Genomic DNA, 15,741 nt, shown 5'->3' on the forward strand with positions numbered 1-15,741 from the left:
AGAGACCGTGTCAGCTATAGCTCATAACACATATAGCATTTATCAAGTGCTACTAGGGCCAGGAACTCCCATAAGCACATTGCATACATTATTACTTCTACTTGTCATGGCCATTCCATACATTAGGTTTTATTTGTTCTATTTCAGAGTTGAAGAAACAAGGTTTGATGAGATTAAGTAATCTGGAAGTTCACTCAAATAATAAATGGCTGAGTTTCTGTGCTCAAGGACATCTGACTCATGGTCATACAAGTCTTCCAAAATGCCATGGAATTTTATACTACCGTTTACTCATTCAAGAAATCTTTATGGGGTCCCTGTCCTGTTCCAGACTGTGCTAATTGCCAGGAATAGAGAGATGAGACTTAGTCTTTCTTCATAAGCAGCTCACAGTCTATTAAAAGAAGACAGACATGTAAGTTTGAAAAACTACAGAACAAGTCTTTTAGGTACAATTACAGAAATGCATAACAAGGCATGGGAGAAAGGAATTGTATGGTTTGGAGTTGAGGATAGTTGCAGGACTCCTGGGAGCAACATTGGTATAAAATACCATGAGGCTGGTACCCCTTGGAGTTGAGTCCATGGAAGGGCCCAGGCAGAAAACAGGAAAGGAGAGTTTGGACCTCGATTTCAGGCTTCACACATGCCCAGCTCTTTTGTTTCTCACATGTTCCTGGCATTACTATTACATTTATCATTTTAAATTCAAAGGGATCATGTTCACACCTGCTGTATATCATCCACTGGCTCTCCATCACTCACAGGATAAAGTCAAAACTTCTTACCATAGAACACAGGCTGTTCAGGAATTAGTTCTTGGTCCACCAACCCAGCCACATTCTGCATCACTTGGACCTCATGCACTGGCCCTCCATCACTTCAGCTCCTCCCGTGGGCTCGAGACTACCAGATGTATTCAGTTATTCCCCCCTTTCGTACTCACACCGAATGTTCCCTCTGCCTGTGGTAGTCTCCCACTCCCCCCGCTCTCCGCTCAGGTGTTCAAAGACTTGCTTGTCAATATTGGACTTTAATATTGCCTCCTCTGTAAAGAGTTGTAGTGGAAAGAACGTGACTTTAAAGTCTAACAGAGTTGGATTGAAATACTGGCCCCACTACTTAAAAAATTTGTCATTGAATAGTTATTTAATGCCTCTGATCCTTTGTCTCCTAACCACATGGAGAAAATAATACTCACAGGGCTGTCATGAGAGTTGGCACAGAATGGGTGCTTAATATATGTGTATTTTCTCCCCTTTTCCCTGGGCATATTCCCGCCTCTGGTCTATCGCCAATTCTCATATATTCCTTTAGTGTAGGAATCATCTTACTATATCATAACAGTATGGCAGGTGCATCCATCTTCTCTGCCTCCAGTCTACAATACCCTTAAGGAGAGGGCCAGTGTCTTACTCACCCCCAGTAAATCAGAACAGTTCCAAGAGTCTAATAGATGCTTGATAGATGTTTGGGGGTGAGAGGCAAGAAAGGAGAGGAAAAAGAAAGAGAGGAAAAAAAATGAACTTTGCAAAAATGATAAGATATGGCCTCCATCCAAGAGGATTCTAGTTGGGGAAGTTGGCTCACATACAACTCAATATAATAGGTGTCCTGTTGTGATAAATGCCATAAAGAAGGCCAGGGCCAGAAGAGAGCAATGCAGACTAGGGGAAGGTGAACTTCATGGAGGAGGAATAGAGTTGTGGAGGGAGAACTCTGTCCTGCTCACATACAAAATGTCCACAGGTCCGAGGGATTAGAACATAGTAGGGTGAGAAACGAGGAGAAAATAGTTTCCACATATAAGAAAGCATTTGTTTATCGTTGTAATGTAGGGTAAGACCAGCTCACAAACTGCTCTTTCACATTAAAAAAAAAAAAAAAAAAGATTCCAGCACTGCCCAGTCCAGGTATCTGTATTTACAATTCAAATCATCAGGGTAAAAGTGGTGCTTCTAGGTACTGTGGGTTATTGGTCTAAAATTACTCATTGCACTGCAGCAGGCCAGACTTGGGGCATAGAAGATATGGGGGGTTTGAAGGGAGAGGAAGGGATTTAAGAGTGGAAATCCAGAGCATGTTTGGAGAGCTGTGGTTAGCAGCATGGGAGAAGAGGATGTGGGAAGGCAAACCTCAGGGTTTTGCTTTGGATGGCGGAATCCAGACAGCAAAACTGAGTCTTGTCCCTGCAGATCCTGTGGGTCATTCTCACCTGAGCCGTGAGGGATTGCCAAACAGTGCTGAGTGCCTCACACTTTCTCCTAACCCATGTGGGTTAGGAGTCTAGGCAACTTTCCCTTTTGTTGCTGACCTCTTGTTTTCCCCTACAGAGCACTTCTAGGTGAGGTCATTGCTTCCCTATGGGCAGAACCCCCACAAACTTTCTCAACAGGCTGAAGGGATCTTCAGGCCCCTCTCCATCAACTCAACAAGTGTCCCTTATTGTATGCCCCATCTCATGGCACAGACATGGTTCCCACCCCAATGCCCACGGGGTCTAGCTTAGGTCCCTGTTGGCCAAGAGATTTGTCAGTTGCAGAAAGAAGTCCCTCAAGTCCAGACTGAGCACAAATATACAAAAAAATAATTTCATCAAGAAGACAAGACAGATTGGCCTAATCCACCCCTCCCCTATCATAATGGCAGCCTACCACCAGCTCTATAGAAGACAATGAATCTCTCTCTCTACTTTCAGCAGGGAGAGGAAGGCACTTCTTGAGGAAGTACTGAGCCAAGAGACTCTTACTTATCCAAAGTCTCTCTAGTGCTTAAAAGGGTGAACTTTGCATATCTGCAATCAAATCCCAGCTGAGCTTCTTGCTGGCTATGTGACACTGGGCAGAACACTGGAAACTCATTGGGCCTCAGTTTCCACATTTGCAAGATGAAGAATACCATCCACTTCACTGAACTGGCATGATGATTAAACAGACTACCTCATGTAGAGCTCTTGGCATATAAGGGTTCAAGTAGTGCTAGTTAATTCTATGATTATCATCATTATAACTCATCCCAGGTTGTATTGTTTCTAGATATCTGTATTGAAGTTGATGTGTCATGGCATGAATGTTGGAAAGAAAGGCTGTTCTCTTTCTACACTGTCCTATATGCCCTTGTCCTTCTTCACTTCACAGAAACACAAAACCATCTACTGGAAGGAGGTCTTCACGCAGTTCCCAAATGTGAGGTCTTTGATGTACTCATTTCCATTCCCACCCGCGTCCACGATTATATGCATTTATAATAAATTTCTTGCAGGTTTGTACACTCCCAAAGTCAGGGAAGGAAAACTGAGGTGGGAGCAGAGAATTCATCTCTGTGGCCATCCTAAAGGTCAAATCGAAAGCTGGGGTGGAAGATGCAGAGTCAAATGCTCAGAAGGACAATGTCTGCACCGGGAATGTGCAAGGGCAGGTAGCTACGAGGGGGGAGACTCGTAGCAGGGCCTATTCTGCCCACCTAAGGGCTTAGAGTTGATTTTTAAAAATACTATGCTGCCCAAAGAAACCCAGTTAGGGTCTGATTCTGTCCTCATGCTGACTCTTTGTCATCTTTCTTAGTAGGAGCACCTGCCTGAAACCAATGACTGGTGGTTGTGAGCAGTCTGCAGAGACACGCCCCTGATACGGTACTTGGGTTACCTGCACTCTGGCCTCGGTGAGGTTCACCCGGCGGGCAAGGTCCTCTCGCACGAAGGCGTCTGGGTAGTGTGTTCTCTCAAAGACGCGCTCCAGAGCCTGCAGCTGGCTGCTGTTGAAGGTTGTCCTATTCCTCCGCTGCTTTCTCTTCTTCTTCTCCTCAGAGTTCAGCTGATCATCTGGAGCAAGAGAAATAGATGCTAAGGAGCGAAAGTCACGTCAGGGGTCCCCGTTTACACTCATTTGCTGAACATCTACAGTAAGAGGTTGTTTCTTTTGCTCACATTCTTAATAAAGTGTTAGAGCAAATGTCACTTTCAGTGTTCAGATGGGGGCATTGGTGCTTTTGACATCACAGGCCAAGGACCCCCCCCATCTCCGGCTGCTGCTTCTAAATCTGGGAGCAGGTCTGAGTTGATAGGGAGACATTTCTTGCATGACTCTTGAGGCTTGTTTTTGCAAAGATGGCTAAAGGAAATTTTTACTCCTAACCACGTTCTCTGGAAGAAGAAGGGGAAGACGAGTAAATTGCTTTGGACCTTATTTGTTTTATGTTATATTATGTTCATTTATAGTTTCATAAGCAAAGAAACCAACTATTTCCTGGTTCCTTCTCCTCAACATACCCACATAAACACAAAGGCAGAGTTAGAGAGGAAAAAATGTGTTCAAACTGATTAGAGGGACTCCTATTTTATCACGCATTTCCCTGGAAACACCAAGTCATTCCTAGCTACATTTGCTCAAGGCTCCATGCTCTTGCTAAGGCATGCTTCAGAGGCCCCAGCCTAGATCAGGGATCGTGCTCCGACACCATCAGCCCAAGCCAGCACTGGCCTGGGACTTGCCCTGTGAGAACACAAGTACAGGGAACAGTACTGAAAGGTCTCTGAAACACTTTTACCCAGAACCTTTGGAGAATCATGAACCCAAGTTTTCACCTGTGAAGTTCCCCTCCTTGCTTTCCTCTCAGTTCCCCCAAAGACACCTTGGCAAGCTGCTCATCTAGCCTGCCCACAGAAGTAAGAGGGTAGCATGCTCTAGTCCTGCTGCCCGTGTCAGTGTTGGTAGGAATGATGGTGGTGTGAAGCTGAGCGGAACACCAACTGTGCTACCACCCACATCAAACCATCCCCATGAGGTCTCAGCCACTACAGAGGCCATGCAGTGCCCAGAGATTTAGAGCAGGGAAGTGCCGAGGCCCAAGACACATGCTCTACCTGATGAACTGAACTTCTACTTCCGATGGCCCTCCCTTCAGACTCTGTGCTCAAAGCAAAACAGGGAAATGAGAGTGAGGACAGGGAAAAGCAGGGCTTGGTCCCTTGCTCCACATTCAATAGAGAGTAGGTCTCAGCCATTTTTTTCAAACATGTGAGGCATTCTGATCCCCTCTAACTATAAATGCAAAACACACTCAAGAAAGCAACTGGGGGTGCCTTGGTGCTCAGTTGGTTAAGCATCCGACTCTTGATTTCAGTTTGGGTCTTGATCTTAGTTCAAGCCCCACATTGGGCTCTATGCAAGGCGTAGAGCTATCCTAAGGAAAAGTAATACCTACCTGAGCTGTAATATTATTCTTATCACAAATTGAGGGCATGTTCCAAATTTGGGTGGGGATTCAAAGTGCAGCTTAAATCCAGGAGCTCGTGGCCCAGATCTCTTAGTGCCTGACAATGAGGCCTCTAAGTGCTTTTGATCAGAGACTCCTTCTTTATGAATACTGCCTTTCCAGAATAGAAGTTTAGAATGGACGTTTCCTCTGGATATTTAAAATACCCAGATATAGTAAGTGCTTGTTGAATGTGAAATTTTTCTTGTCATTTTTGTTGAAAAATCCCATATGATTCCAATTCCATTCCTCCAGCTAAGAAAGTGCTGACACTCATTCTTTCAGTTTTAGTGTTGTGTTCACAGTTGACCATCTCAACCAGGAGCATTGCTTTGAAGAAGTTGCTATGACACTTTTAGTAAGAATGTCAGGTCTGTGGCATCCTGAGAATGGAGCCAATTTAATTATCATGATTTCTGGGATCTATCAAAGCCTGGAATATTCCAGCCGATATCCTGGTTATACCACTATTCACCTATCAGAAAAATTCATTTACAATTACATCCACACTAGAATTCAAACACCTGGGGTCAAACAACACTCAGCAGTTGCCTTACGTCTGAGTTCTCCTTCCAATTTAAATATTTGGAGGCTTTCATGTTGTTCTCACTCCCTTTCCCAAATCTTTTTGTCTAGAGTTCTACCTGCCTTGACCTGAGGTCTCTCTAGGTCATCCAGGCCTTTTTGATAGCACTACAACCTGCATTTTATGCACCTATTAAACAGAGAAGAGCTCTGGAAAAAAATCCATAGATTCCATACCTGCCCAGGACTGAGACCAATTAGACAGAACCTAGGCTATTATGTTTATTCATATAAAGGAAACACTTTATTAAACCAATCCTATGATTTGTTTTCTTCCCTCAAGAAAAGTCTTTCTCAGGTATAACCACAAATTCCAAAGCCTTTATGCTGTTTTATGAGCCTTTTCTTATTGTACGGCCAAACTGTGATCAAGAACAAGAGTGTTTTATGTTTTGTTCTCAGTACTACAACCTGCTACACAGTCTCTTGGTAGTTCTTTGAAATCTTCCACCGTTCACTCAGATCCCACCAACTGTCCACTATAAACCACCAGCTCCCCTGACGTGGGAGTAAGGGAAATGGAGAATTATAGTTTATGACACAGAATAAATAGCTATGATGACCTGAAACGAGGCCAGCAAAAGTTTCCCAGTGACTGTTCTTGTTGTTTTTAAGAAATGAAAACACCAGTCCGGATCATGTTGAAGGTGAGAAAAGACACACAAATAACAGGGGTTCAAGGAGTCTGGATCTGGCAAATGTCCTCCAAAGTGCAAGTATAATGGGAGGAGACAATGAGCGGGCAACTGAGACAGTTTGAGCAGCAGCCCTTGGGCTCGGCTGTCTTTGCTTGCTAACCACAAATTGTGCACTCTCTGTTTTCCTCCAAGAACACAGAAGACGGGACCCAACACAGTCTCCTGGGCTGCATGAGAGGAGACATAAACATTGCAGAGGTTTACAAATGTGGGGCGTATGAAGGGCCTGTGATAAGCACTTTTAGCAGATTCTAGAGTCTGGTTGAATAGAGGGGAGAGAATTCAGTGTGTTTTTATTATTGCAGGCGGGTCATCTTTTTTGTAAAATCAATTACGGAGAAGGCTGATTTTAACACATGCTGTCCAAGAATACTGATATCCAATTGGACATCAGGAAGCATCTCATACTTTGGAATTCTGAAGTGGGTAGGAGTCACCAAGCTGCAAAATAACCAGAAGATGTGGATGTATTTTTATCAAAATTGTAATATTTCTAATCCAAGGTGTTTATGGATTTTATGAATGATTATGTATTTTTATGTATGTCATGGATGATTGAGTAAATTGCAAGTATATAGTTACGGCCACGATTTCTAATAAAAACCAGCAAAATGGCCTTGTGAACACAGGTGTATTTTCACTTGGAATCATGCGTCATAAAACACTGGCATCAAATGAAGCCAGAGAAATTGTCTAATTCCACCCTCTTATTTTATAGATGAGGTAAATGAAACCTCAAAGAATGAAGTGACTTCTCCCCAAATCACAATACCAGCTATGCCTGAGCCAGAGCTAGAAGCCAGCACTCCTAATTCCACTCCAGTCTCAAGTGCAAATGACAATAGTCATGCTGTATGAAGCATCAGAGATACAAATAAAAAACAACTACCCTGGGGAAATTTTATGGGAAATACAAGTTTTTCCAAACGAGCTATATAAAGAGGGTCTAAGATGGAGGGTCTGTGTGTATCACATGCTGTCATTCCTACCAGAATAGTCTTTTAAAAAATGTAAACATTCTCATCTAGAATAGCTACTTTGATCCAGATGTTCTTGAATTTTCTTTTTCAGTGGCCTCCATAAGTCTCTGCTTCATCAATTAAATATGTGCAGGGTGATTTTTGCACAGTAGCAAACCCCATCTTCCATCTTCTTTCCACATCACCATATTAGTCCTTCACTTTCTTTCATTTTAGGACACAGTTCATAATCTCTGTTTTCTGTGACACATCCCAAATGTTACCTCCTCTAAGACTTTGCTAATAATTTCTATCCATATTGATCTTTTAGTCTCTTGATCCCTGCATATGTTTTAGTGTATAATCAAATACTTTTAAAAATTATGGTTCAGTTCTATCTGTGCAAATGTTTGTCACCTCAGTGGACTCATCTATTCCTATAGAAAAGATTTAGTTCTTTGAAATCTTCCACCGTTCACTCATATCCCACCAACTGTCCACTACAAACCACCAGCTCCCCTGATGGGTCCCTTGATAAATTACATGACAATAAAATCTTGAAAGAGTCATGATAGTACTGTGGCATAGGAGCAGTCCTAGAAAATTAGAACTTTGGTGATTCATCTGAAGTTTTAAGGGGCTGAATAATTTCTGAATTCCAATTATGCTTTCTAACAGTCCACAGTAAATAATTAGGTTAACAGTATCTTTTTTGACTGGAAAACTTTACTTGTAGAAGAAAGAACTTTCACCGTTTCTTTTTCAAATATGTTAGTACTCAGATTTACAGATGGGAGAAGCTGTGTGGTTCTGATTCCCTTGTAAATGCAGGAATTGGTCCTTCATTTTTATTCCTTAGTAGAAAAGCAGCTCCAAGATAAAGGAACAGTTTAAAGAAGCAGAAACACAGGTGAGAAAGAGATGCTACAGAGAATGTGTCTGTGATGGATTGGGATATTAGGACACATGTGAGCACTGCTCCAGGAAAAGGAGCCTGAATCTTCTTTTCAGGGATGTGCAGGATGACCCTTGCGCATTCAAATACAAGTTAAGGGGAACAATAGCTCTGTCCTTGGCTCTGGGCTGGAATTCACTATGGACTCCACATCTGGCTGCCAAAACTGCACTGAAGGGTGGGTGGAGAAGACAATATGAGGAGGGCCATCCTCAAATGGCAGGACCAGGCAGCACATGAGACCCCTTACTCACTGCAGCTTTGCACTCGCCAGACAGGCTCCAGTTAACTCCCAAAGACCCCAACCCTCTTCTGCTCTGCATATGGTGGGAGAAGCCTTGGAGATTCCAAATAGGTCAGCCAAATATAATTTAAAGGTACAGAAGAACATATTTTAGGAATAAAATCTGAAGAAAAATGTGTTTCGTATGCCTGAGTCACATCAATTTGGAAAGAAATCTGATGCAAGAAGATAAAACGCCAGCTTCGGTAGCAGAGACCAACCACCACATCAAAGCTTGCCTTCTTCCTTTTGGTTGAAAACATGGCAGGCAAGCGGATCTAAAGAGCAGCCCGCTGATCATTTTATGGGCATTGAAGAATGTTTTCAAAGGGACTTACATTGCACAACAACTACTTACTTTAATGGGATTTGTGTGGTTCGGGCCCTGCAACTTTTGGAAAATTGAAGGGAAGTATAATTGCAAAAGCCACTAAAAACTGTTTAGCTTTTATTGCAAGGCCTATGAAAAGCAGCAAGATACAACTGTGGCATGCATTTGAGTTTCTTTGGTTACACTAAGCTCCAATTGCAATTAGGACAGCATCCTTTTAATATGTGCCCTGATAAATGGCACATGGGTCATTTCACTGGCAACACTGTTGCCATGTAGACTGAGCCTAGCGCATCACAATGACAAAAGCCAAGTTTAACAGCACATCCGCACCTTCTCAACAGCATACCTGGGATCCTCCAGCACTGAATCCCAGCAACTGTCAAGACTGACCAGGTCTCTGCCAAACAGATGCCCAGCTATGCAGCTACATCCACCTCCAGGTACATCGGCACACTGCAGCTGCCAGACCTTCAACTTCACACGATGGTTCTTGATGTGCATATTTTTTCTTTACTGTTAACTTGGCAAGTAACACTACTTATTCTTAGTTGAGTATCAGTCCTAAACCTTAGAAAAAGCATGAAAATACCTCAAATGTAATTTTGGGGACATACATCTTTTGGAGAATGAAATGCTCTTATGAGGTAATATTATTTTTAATAGTTTTGACCCAAAAGCTGAGCCAGTAGTTCTGTGTAAAGCTACAGCAGCTTTCTGTAGAGGTAGCTCAATGTTGATCTCTCTCATGATAGCTGACTCTTCTTTGAAAGACAGAACACCGAAGAGTCTGAGGTTTCCTCATGGGACTTGTACTACTTTTGACTCTTCATCTGGCATAGTTCCTTGCACCTCCCCAGGACAGATACTTTCCCAGAGAGCCAAAACTCTGAATCACCTTATCTTAACTTTAACTCTCTTGAGACATATTTTTGAAAGGATTCCTAATCAGAACCCCCATGGAGACCCAATACAAAGTGAGCATCTTCATGCAGTTCCATGCTGGAACCCTCACTCTCTTTTGGAACTATATGCATAATTTTCCCCATGCTGGTATCTTCCAGGTGACTCTGGGTCTATTTTCGACTATAACCTTGGGGTACAAAGTTTATGTGTGCATTTGATGCTCAATAATACAAATTAGTGATCAGATGTAAAATATTCATATATTGGAATTATTATTATTATAGGAATTCAATTGCTGAACAAATACCTTCTCTTTGATGAAAAATAAAATAAAATTTTGGCTTCAAATATGTAACCTACTCCCAATTTCCCTGTGGATGAATCACTTACTTACCTATTTTTCAATTCATTTCTAGATGTCAAAAAAAAAGAAAAAAAAAACAGAAAATGAGAATGTTCCCATCAGACCCAACTGAACTGCCACTGGGAAGTGGGCATAGTGGAGGAGGGAGTAGAAGATGAATTGGCTTGGAAATCACGATGACCTGTGCTCTCCCACAGGCCCTGCTACCTACTGGCTGTGTGGCCCTAGATAAGGCACCTTCCTTCTCTGAGACTCCGTTTACAAAACAGTAAAACAGAAGTAAGATTACTTACTTACTTCCTAGGGTCATTTGACAATGTAATGAACACATCGTAGGCATATAGTCTGGCACATAGTAGGCATTTGGTAAGTGTTGGGTTTCACACCCACCACTGCTTTCAGTTTCTTTTCAGAGACAGACTGCTCAAAACCACTGCTGTTATTTCTTTTTTTTTTCCTGCTGTTTCGCTGTTTGTTGGTATTTAATCAGTAAGATTTCTATCACAGTATAACTATAGAGAAAGTGAGAGAACCACTCTCATGTGTGATATGACTTCATTAGTACGATGGAGTGCAGGATTGAAACCTCAGGAGCTTGACAAATAAATAAAAGCTTTAAAAGTCAAGATCTGAGACACGGTGGTTGATCCAAAATTGTGCCATGGAAGTCAGGCACAGATGTTTGTCTGAAAAGTCCCATTTGGGACATTTTTTGCTCCTAGTCAACCCCTGGCTTTCTAACAAGACAATTTTCCTTTCTCAATTCAGATTTTGAGGAAACATTCAGAAAGCAGGCAGATTCTACACTCACAGACAGGTAAAGACGCTGGCACCTTTAACAAGTAACCTCACTAGAAATGAATTAAAAAAAAAAAAAAAGACAAGAAAAAGGAAGAAGGCCAAGGGCTAAAGTCAGGCTATGAAAATTCAGTGATTTCCCAGTCTGTGTGCCTTGGGTTGACTAATTCAGTTGCCACATGTCTAAAAACACAAAACTTAGGTCATGTTACTCAATATTTATTCAGTGACTTTTTTTTCTAAATGTCTGAGCACGTTGGTAAATGCCAAAGGGATAAAAAGAAAACCAAGAAAGGCAAAGTTCTGGGAAAAGAGTGAGTTCTGACTGAGATTTTAAAAGCTTTCTAAATTTGCCATATTCCAGGTGTGTGGTCCCTGTGAAAGTACTGGTATTTGAGTAGGATTACAAACAGAGCTCTAGATGAGCCATAAGCTTCTGCCTTCTGCTGGTGGCATTTTTCCTTTGTAGTGGGACTGTTGTCATTTTGTAAGAGACACAACATCAATCTTGACATTAGCAGCAGAAATTGGTGTCTTCATGGGAGGTATGCACTCTAAATTGTCTTTTTTTAATTTTTTTTTTGTAATAAACTTTAATGTTCTAAAGAAAAATCTGGGGGAAAAAAGGTTTTAAAAAAAGCACAACTGAAAGCAGAGAGCAATGAAAGAGATGTACATCATTAATGAGGAAGCTCAGCTCCTGGAAGGACAGCAATGAAGAACATGACTCTTAGTTGGGTAAAAGACAATTAAGAGGCTATCTTGAGGCATTTAAGTACTCAAGAAGAGAGGTATGACCTCACTCCTTACCTTTTTCATCTCAAGTTATTTTTTCTCTTTTTTTTTCATCTCAAGTTTTAGCTGTAGGACAGGAAGCTTACAACACAGAAAGCCACAAGGAACAGAATTTTCATTGCAATAAGAGGCAGAGTCAAGATAATTCTGTAACAACACCATATAGAGTAAAAGAGGGGGCCTGAAGAGAAAGGTAAAGCCCCTCTGAGATGTTGCTCTAGTCATTGACAACAGACCTATACAAAGACTCAAATATGTTAAAATGGTCAACATAAGAAGCTTGATATTTTTAAATGATGTTTAAGTGAAAGGAAATTAAAATTCTCTCTTTTTTAAGGTTTATATATTTATTTCAGAGACGGCACACACATGAATGGGAGGAGAGGCAGAGGGAGAGAGGGAGGGAGAGAGAAAGAGAAAGAGAGAGAGAGAGAGAGAGAGAGAGAGAATCTCAAGCAGACTCCCCACTGAGTGTGGATTCCAATGCTGGGTTCAATCCCAGGACCATAAGATCAAGACTTGAGCTAAAACCAAGAGTTGGACACTTACCCGACTGTGCTATCCAGGCACCCATAAAATTCTTCTTTAGGAGTAAGAAAAGCCAAATGTAAACAGTGATCTAAAGCTTAATATGTTTTGGAGGAATATGCCACACTATAACATCTTTTCATTTCAATCCTGTCTGTAAAATGGGTAGTAAGATGTAAGATATAAACAATACATGCTTTAAAAATTGCAACAATTATGCATACACATTTCCTTCTATTGTGTTTTAAATTCTATTATAGAACAATTATATTAAGGGCTTTGGATCAACAATCAGGAGGCCTAGATTCTAACTCAGCATGATTGCTGGTCACATCTATGATGTTAAGGCCTCAGTGTCCTCACTGGCAAAATTACAGGTTGGACTAGATGACTAAGATCTCTTTCAAATCCAGCATTGTGGACTTTTAGGATTGTTTTATTTATTTATTTATTTTTTGTATCTAGCCGAATAGAAAACTTTCAATAATTGCTTAAGGCAATAATCTGAGTCTTGTCCTTTTGTTATTATTGTTGTGTTTTTTGTTTTGTTTTGTTTTGTCTTTGTTTTAGAACACCTTTGGCTAGATGATATATTGGATGAGAACTATACTGTAATTACCCATGACTGGAGAAAACCCAGACTGACTGACCCAGTCAGAAGACTGACTTCTTCCACCATACTCAGAGCACTCTACAGAGATCAGTCTCAAACTGGAATGTGACTCTTTAGTTTAAAGAAATTAGTTCACCTGTCAGCACAGATGAAAGAGGAAACCTGAATGTTTCTAAGAGACTTTAAATTTAGCAAACAGAAATGAGATTGCTATTTCTTTTCTTTCTTCTAATAGTTTTGACCCCCTAACCACGGGTTAGCTGACAGTAGCCATACTGAAAATAGTGTTTTTATCAACCAGCTTAGGCTACTCCCCAAAGGGTCATCACTAACAATGGTCACACTCCTGACCTATCACCTTATTCATTCATTTGAATAAATATTTATTGAGCATGTGCTACATACATGCCGGGCAAACACTCTGAGATATACAAGGAAATATTATGTGTAGTCTGACTTCAAGAACTCTATAACCAGTTTGAGGAAAGAAGTCACACAAAGTAAAGTTACAGCAATAAAAAGATATTCCAGTAGGGGGGCAGACATCAGAGCCTGTAACAGGCAAGGGGGGAGGGCAGAGATCACAGAATGGGTGGTAGGTCAAAACACAGTCTGCAGAGGCTTTCTCTGTCCTATTGAAGTCCAGCATCCCTCTCTCAGCCACACTGTGACATGTCACTCCATTCACCCAACTCTGGTTGCATTACAGATGGTGGTGACAGTTTCCTTGTCCTTTGTTTTTGTTCTTTGGCTTTGATTTTTTGTAAAAATGTCTAGGCCTTTACTGTTTCCATGGACTCTTTTTTTTTTTTAATTTTTTTAAATTTTTATTTATTTACTTATGATAGTCACAGAGAGAGAGAGAGGCAGAGACACAGGCAGAGGGAGAAGCAGGCTCCATGCACCGGGAGCCTGATATGGGATTCGATCCCGGGTCTCCAGGATCGTGCCCTGGGCCAAAGGCAGGCGCCAAACCGCTGCGCCACCCAGGGATCCCTCTTTTTTTTTTTAAAGGTGTTTATTTTTATTTATTTTTAAGATTTTATTTATTTATTCATGAGACACACACACACACACACACACAGAGAGAGAGAGGCAGAGAGAGAATCAGGCTCCATTCAGGGAGCCTGATATGGGACTTGATCCTGGAACTCTGGGATCACACCCTGAGCTGAAGGCAGATGCTCAACTGCTGAGTCACCCAGGTGTCCCTCCACTGACTCTTTATATCAATGGCGGCTTGTCCTCCTCCAAGCCTCAGTTTACTTGTCAGCAGTTTACAGGACCTTCTCTGATCACCAACCGGAAGCAGCCTTGCCCTCATTATTCTCTTCCAGCATCTGAACCATTTGCCTTCTAACAGCATTTCTGACCAAATATAATTATTCCTGCTGTTTGCCTCACTAGAATATGAGCTCCATAAGGAATCTTATCTGACTTGTTAACTATATGTCTCAGCACCCAGCATTAGTGCCTAGTACATTTTAGGTACTTTTCTTGGAATGACAGAAAATTTGTTAATGGTGCTTGGTGAAAATGCCTATTTAAGGGGCACCTGGGCGGCTCAGTTGGTTAAGAATCTGCTTTCAACTCAGGTCATGATCCTGAGATCCTGTGATTGAGCCCCACACCAAGCTCCTTGCTTGATAGGAAGCCTGTTTTTCCCACTCTCTGCCCTTCCCCCTGGTTCATGCTTGCTTTCTCTCAAATAAATAAATAAAATCTAAAGCAAAAGAAAAAAGAAAATGCCTATTTGGCATAACCTGGTCAACTCACATTCAGCCACCAAACCTGACAGCCTTTTCCAGGATGAGTTTCTGGAAAATCTTGGCACACAAATTTTCCTGAAATGAAGGTTTACTGCATTGTTTACAATGCATGTAAATTCCAGGAGATGTGTTATCAGGCTTTTCACTCACTTTCTCTGTAGAGGACTTTTCATCAGTAATTATCTCCCCAAATAAGAAGGCAAGCCTCGAAGGCAGTTGAGCCAATCCTGTAAGGCAGAGTCCCTACCTCTCAGCAGCACCAATAAATGTTGGGCTTTGATAATGATGACACATATGGAATTACTGACCACTTTAGACATGCCCTGGCGTGGTCATTTCTTTGTGCCAAAAATTATGTTTAGCTTCAGGTTATATTTTCTTCTAATTCGTCATTTCTAGTCACTGTGTTTTCTGTTCCCTTTCATTGGCAAAAGAGCTGGGGCAAAAACCTAGCTGCTTCATTCTCCACCGTACAGCAACATGACCACTTGCCAACCACACCTAAACCTTAATTATATGGTGATTTCCTCTTCAAGGATGTGTGACTGTTTTAACGAGTAAGGAAGCCGATGCACTAAGGTCACATGAGCAGAAAAAAAAAAAGGTTTTGGGCAAAATACTCAAAGACCCAAGTGGAATAATCTTATTCCACTGAATCATGTCCCTTGTTGTTGAACAGCCCTAAAGAACCCCTTGTCAATAGGTGATTCTGTCCGCCTGGAGTGGAAACCTATGAGTAATCTATGTGTCACTATGACTCATGTCATGGCCACCACTTCCAATTCCCCATCATCTGAAAGTTGGCAGGAAGAGTTCATACTGCTCAACAGGCAGAAGCCAGGATGGAGGAAAGACCTAATAACAAATTTTATTGATTAAAAGGAAAGATAACCAGGGGTGCCTT

General features: G+C 41.6%; 1 protein-coding gene and 1 long non-coding RNA gene across 5 annotated transcripts in view; one reads left to right on the forward strand and one right to left on the reverse strand.

Annotated features, from left to right (window-relative positions):
• The window catches only part of PRRX1 (paired related homeobox 1), a 73,194-nt gene that overhangs the window by 13,650 nt on the left and 43,803 nt on the right, over window positions 1-15,741 (reverse strand). For both annotated transcript variants that reach the window (XM_038542569.1, XM_038542570.1), the window contains exon 2: window positions 3,645-3,820. In XM_038542569.1, coding sequence (XP_038398497.1) covers window positions 3,645-3,820 — 176 coding nt within the window. The remainder of the gene's footprint in view (window positions 1-3,644; window positions 3,821-15,741) is intronic.
• LOC102156399 overlaps window positions 9,394-15,741 on the forward strand; it is a 28,103-nt gene continuing 21,755 nt past the window's right edge. The window contains exons 1-3 of one of the 3 annotated variants that reach the window (XR_005362098.1): window positions 9,394-9,507; window positions 10,387-10,613; window positions 11,103-11,151. This is a non-coding gene — a long non-coding RNA (uncharacterized LOC102156399). Of the gene's footprint in view, window positions 9,508-10,386; window positions 10,623-11,102; window positions 11,152-15,741 lie in introns of those variants that run through there. The other 2 variants (XR_005362100.1, XR_005362099.1) reach the window with 2 other exon arrangements.

Source organism: Canis lupus, chromosome 7, assembly GCF_011100685.1.
Source record: "Canis lupus familiaris isolate Mischka breed German Shepherd chromosome 7, alternate assembly UU_Cfam_GSD_1.0, whole genome shotgun sequence".
Classification (NCBI taxonomy): domain Eukaryota; kingdom Metazoa; phylum Chordata; class Mammalia; order Carnivora; family Canidae; genus Canis; species Canis lupus.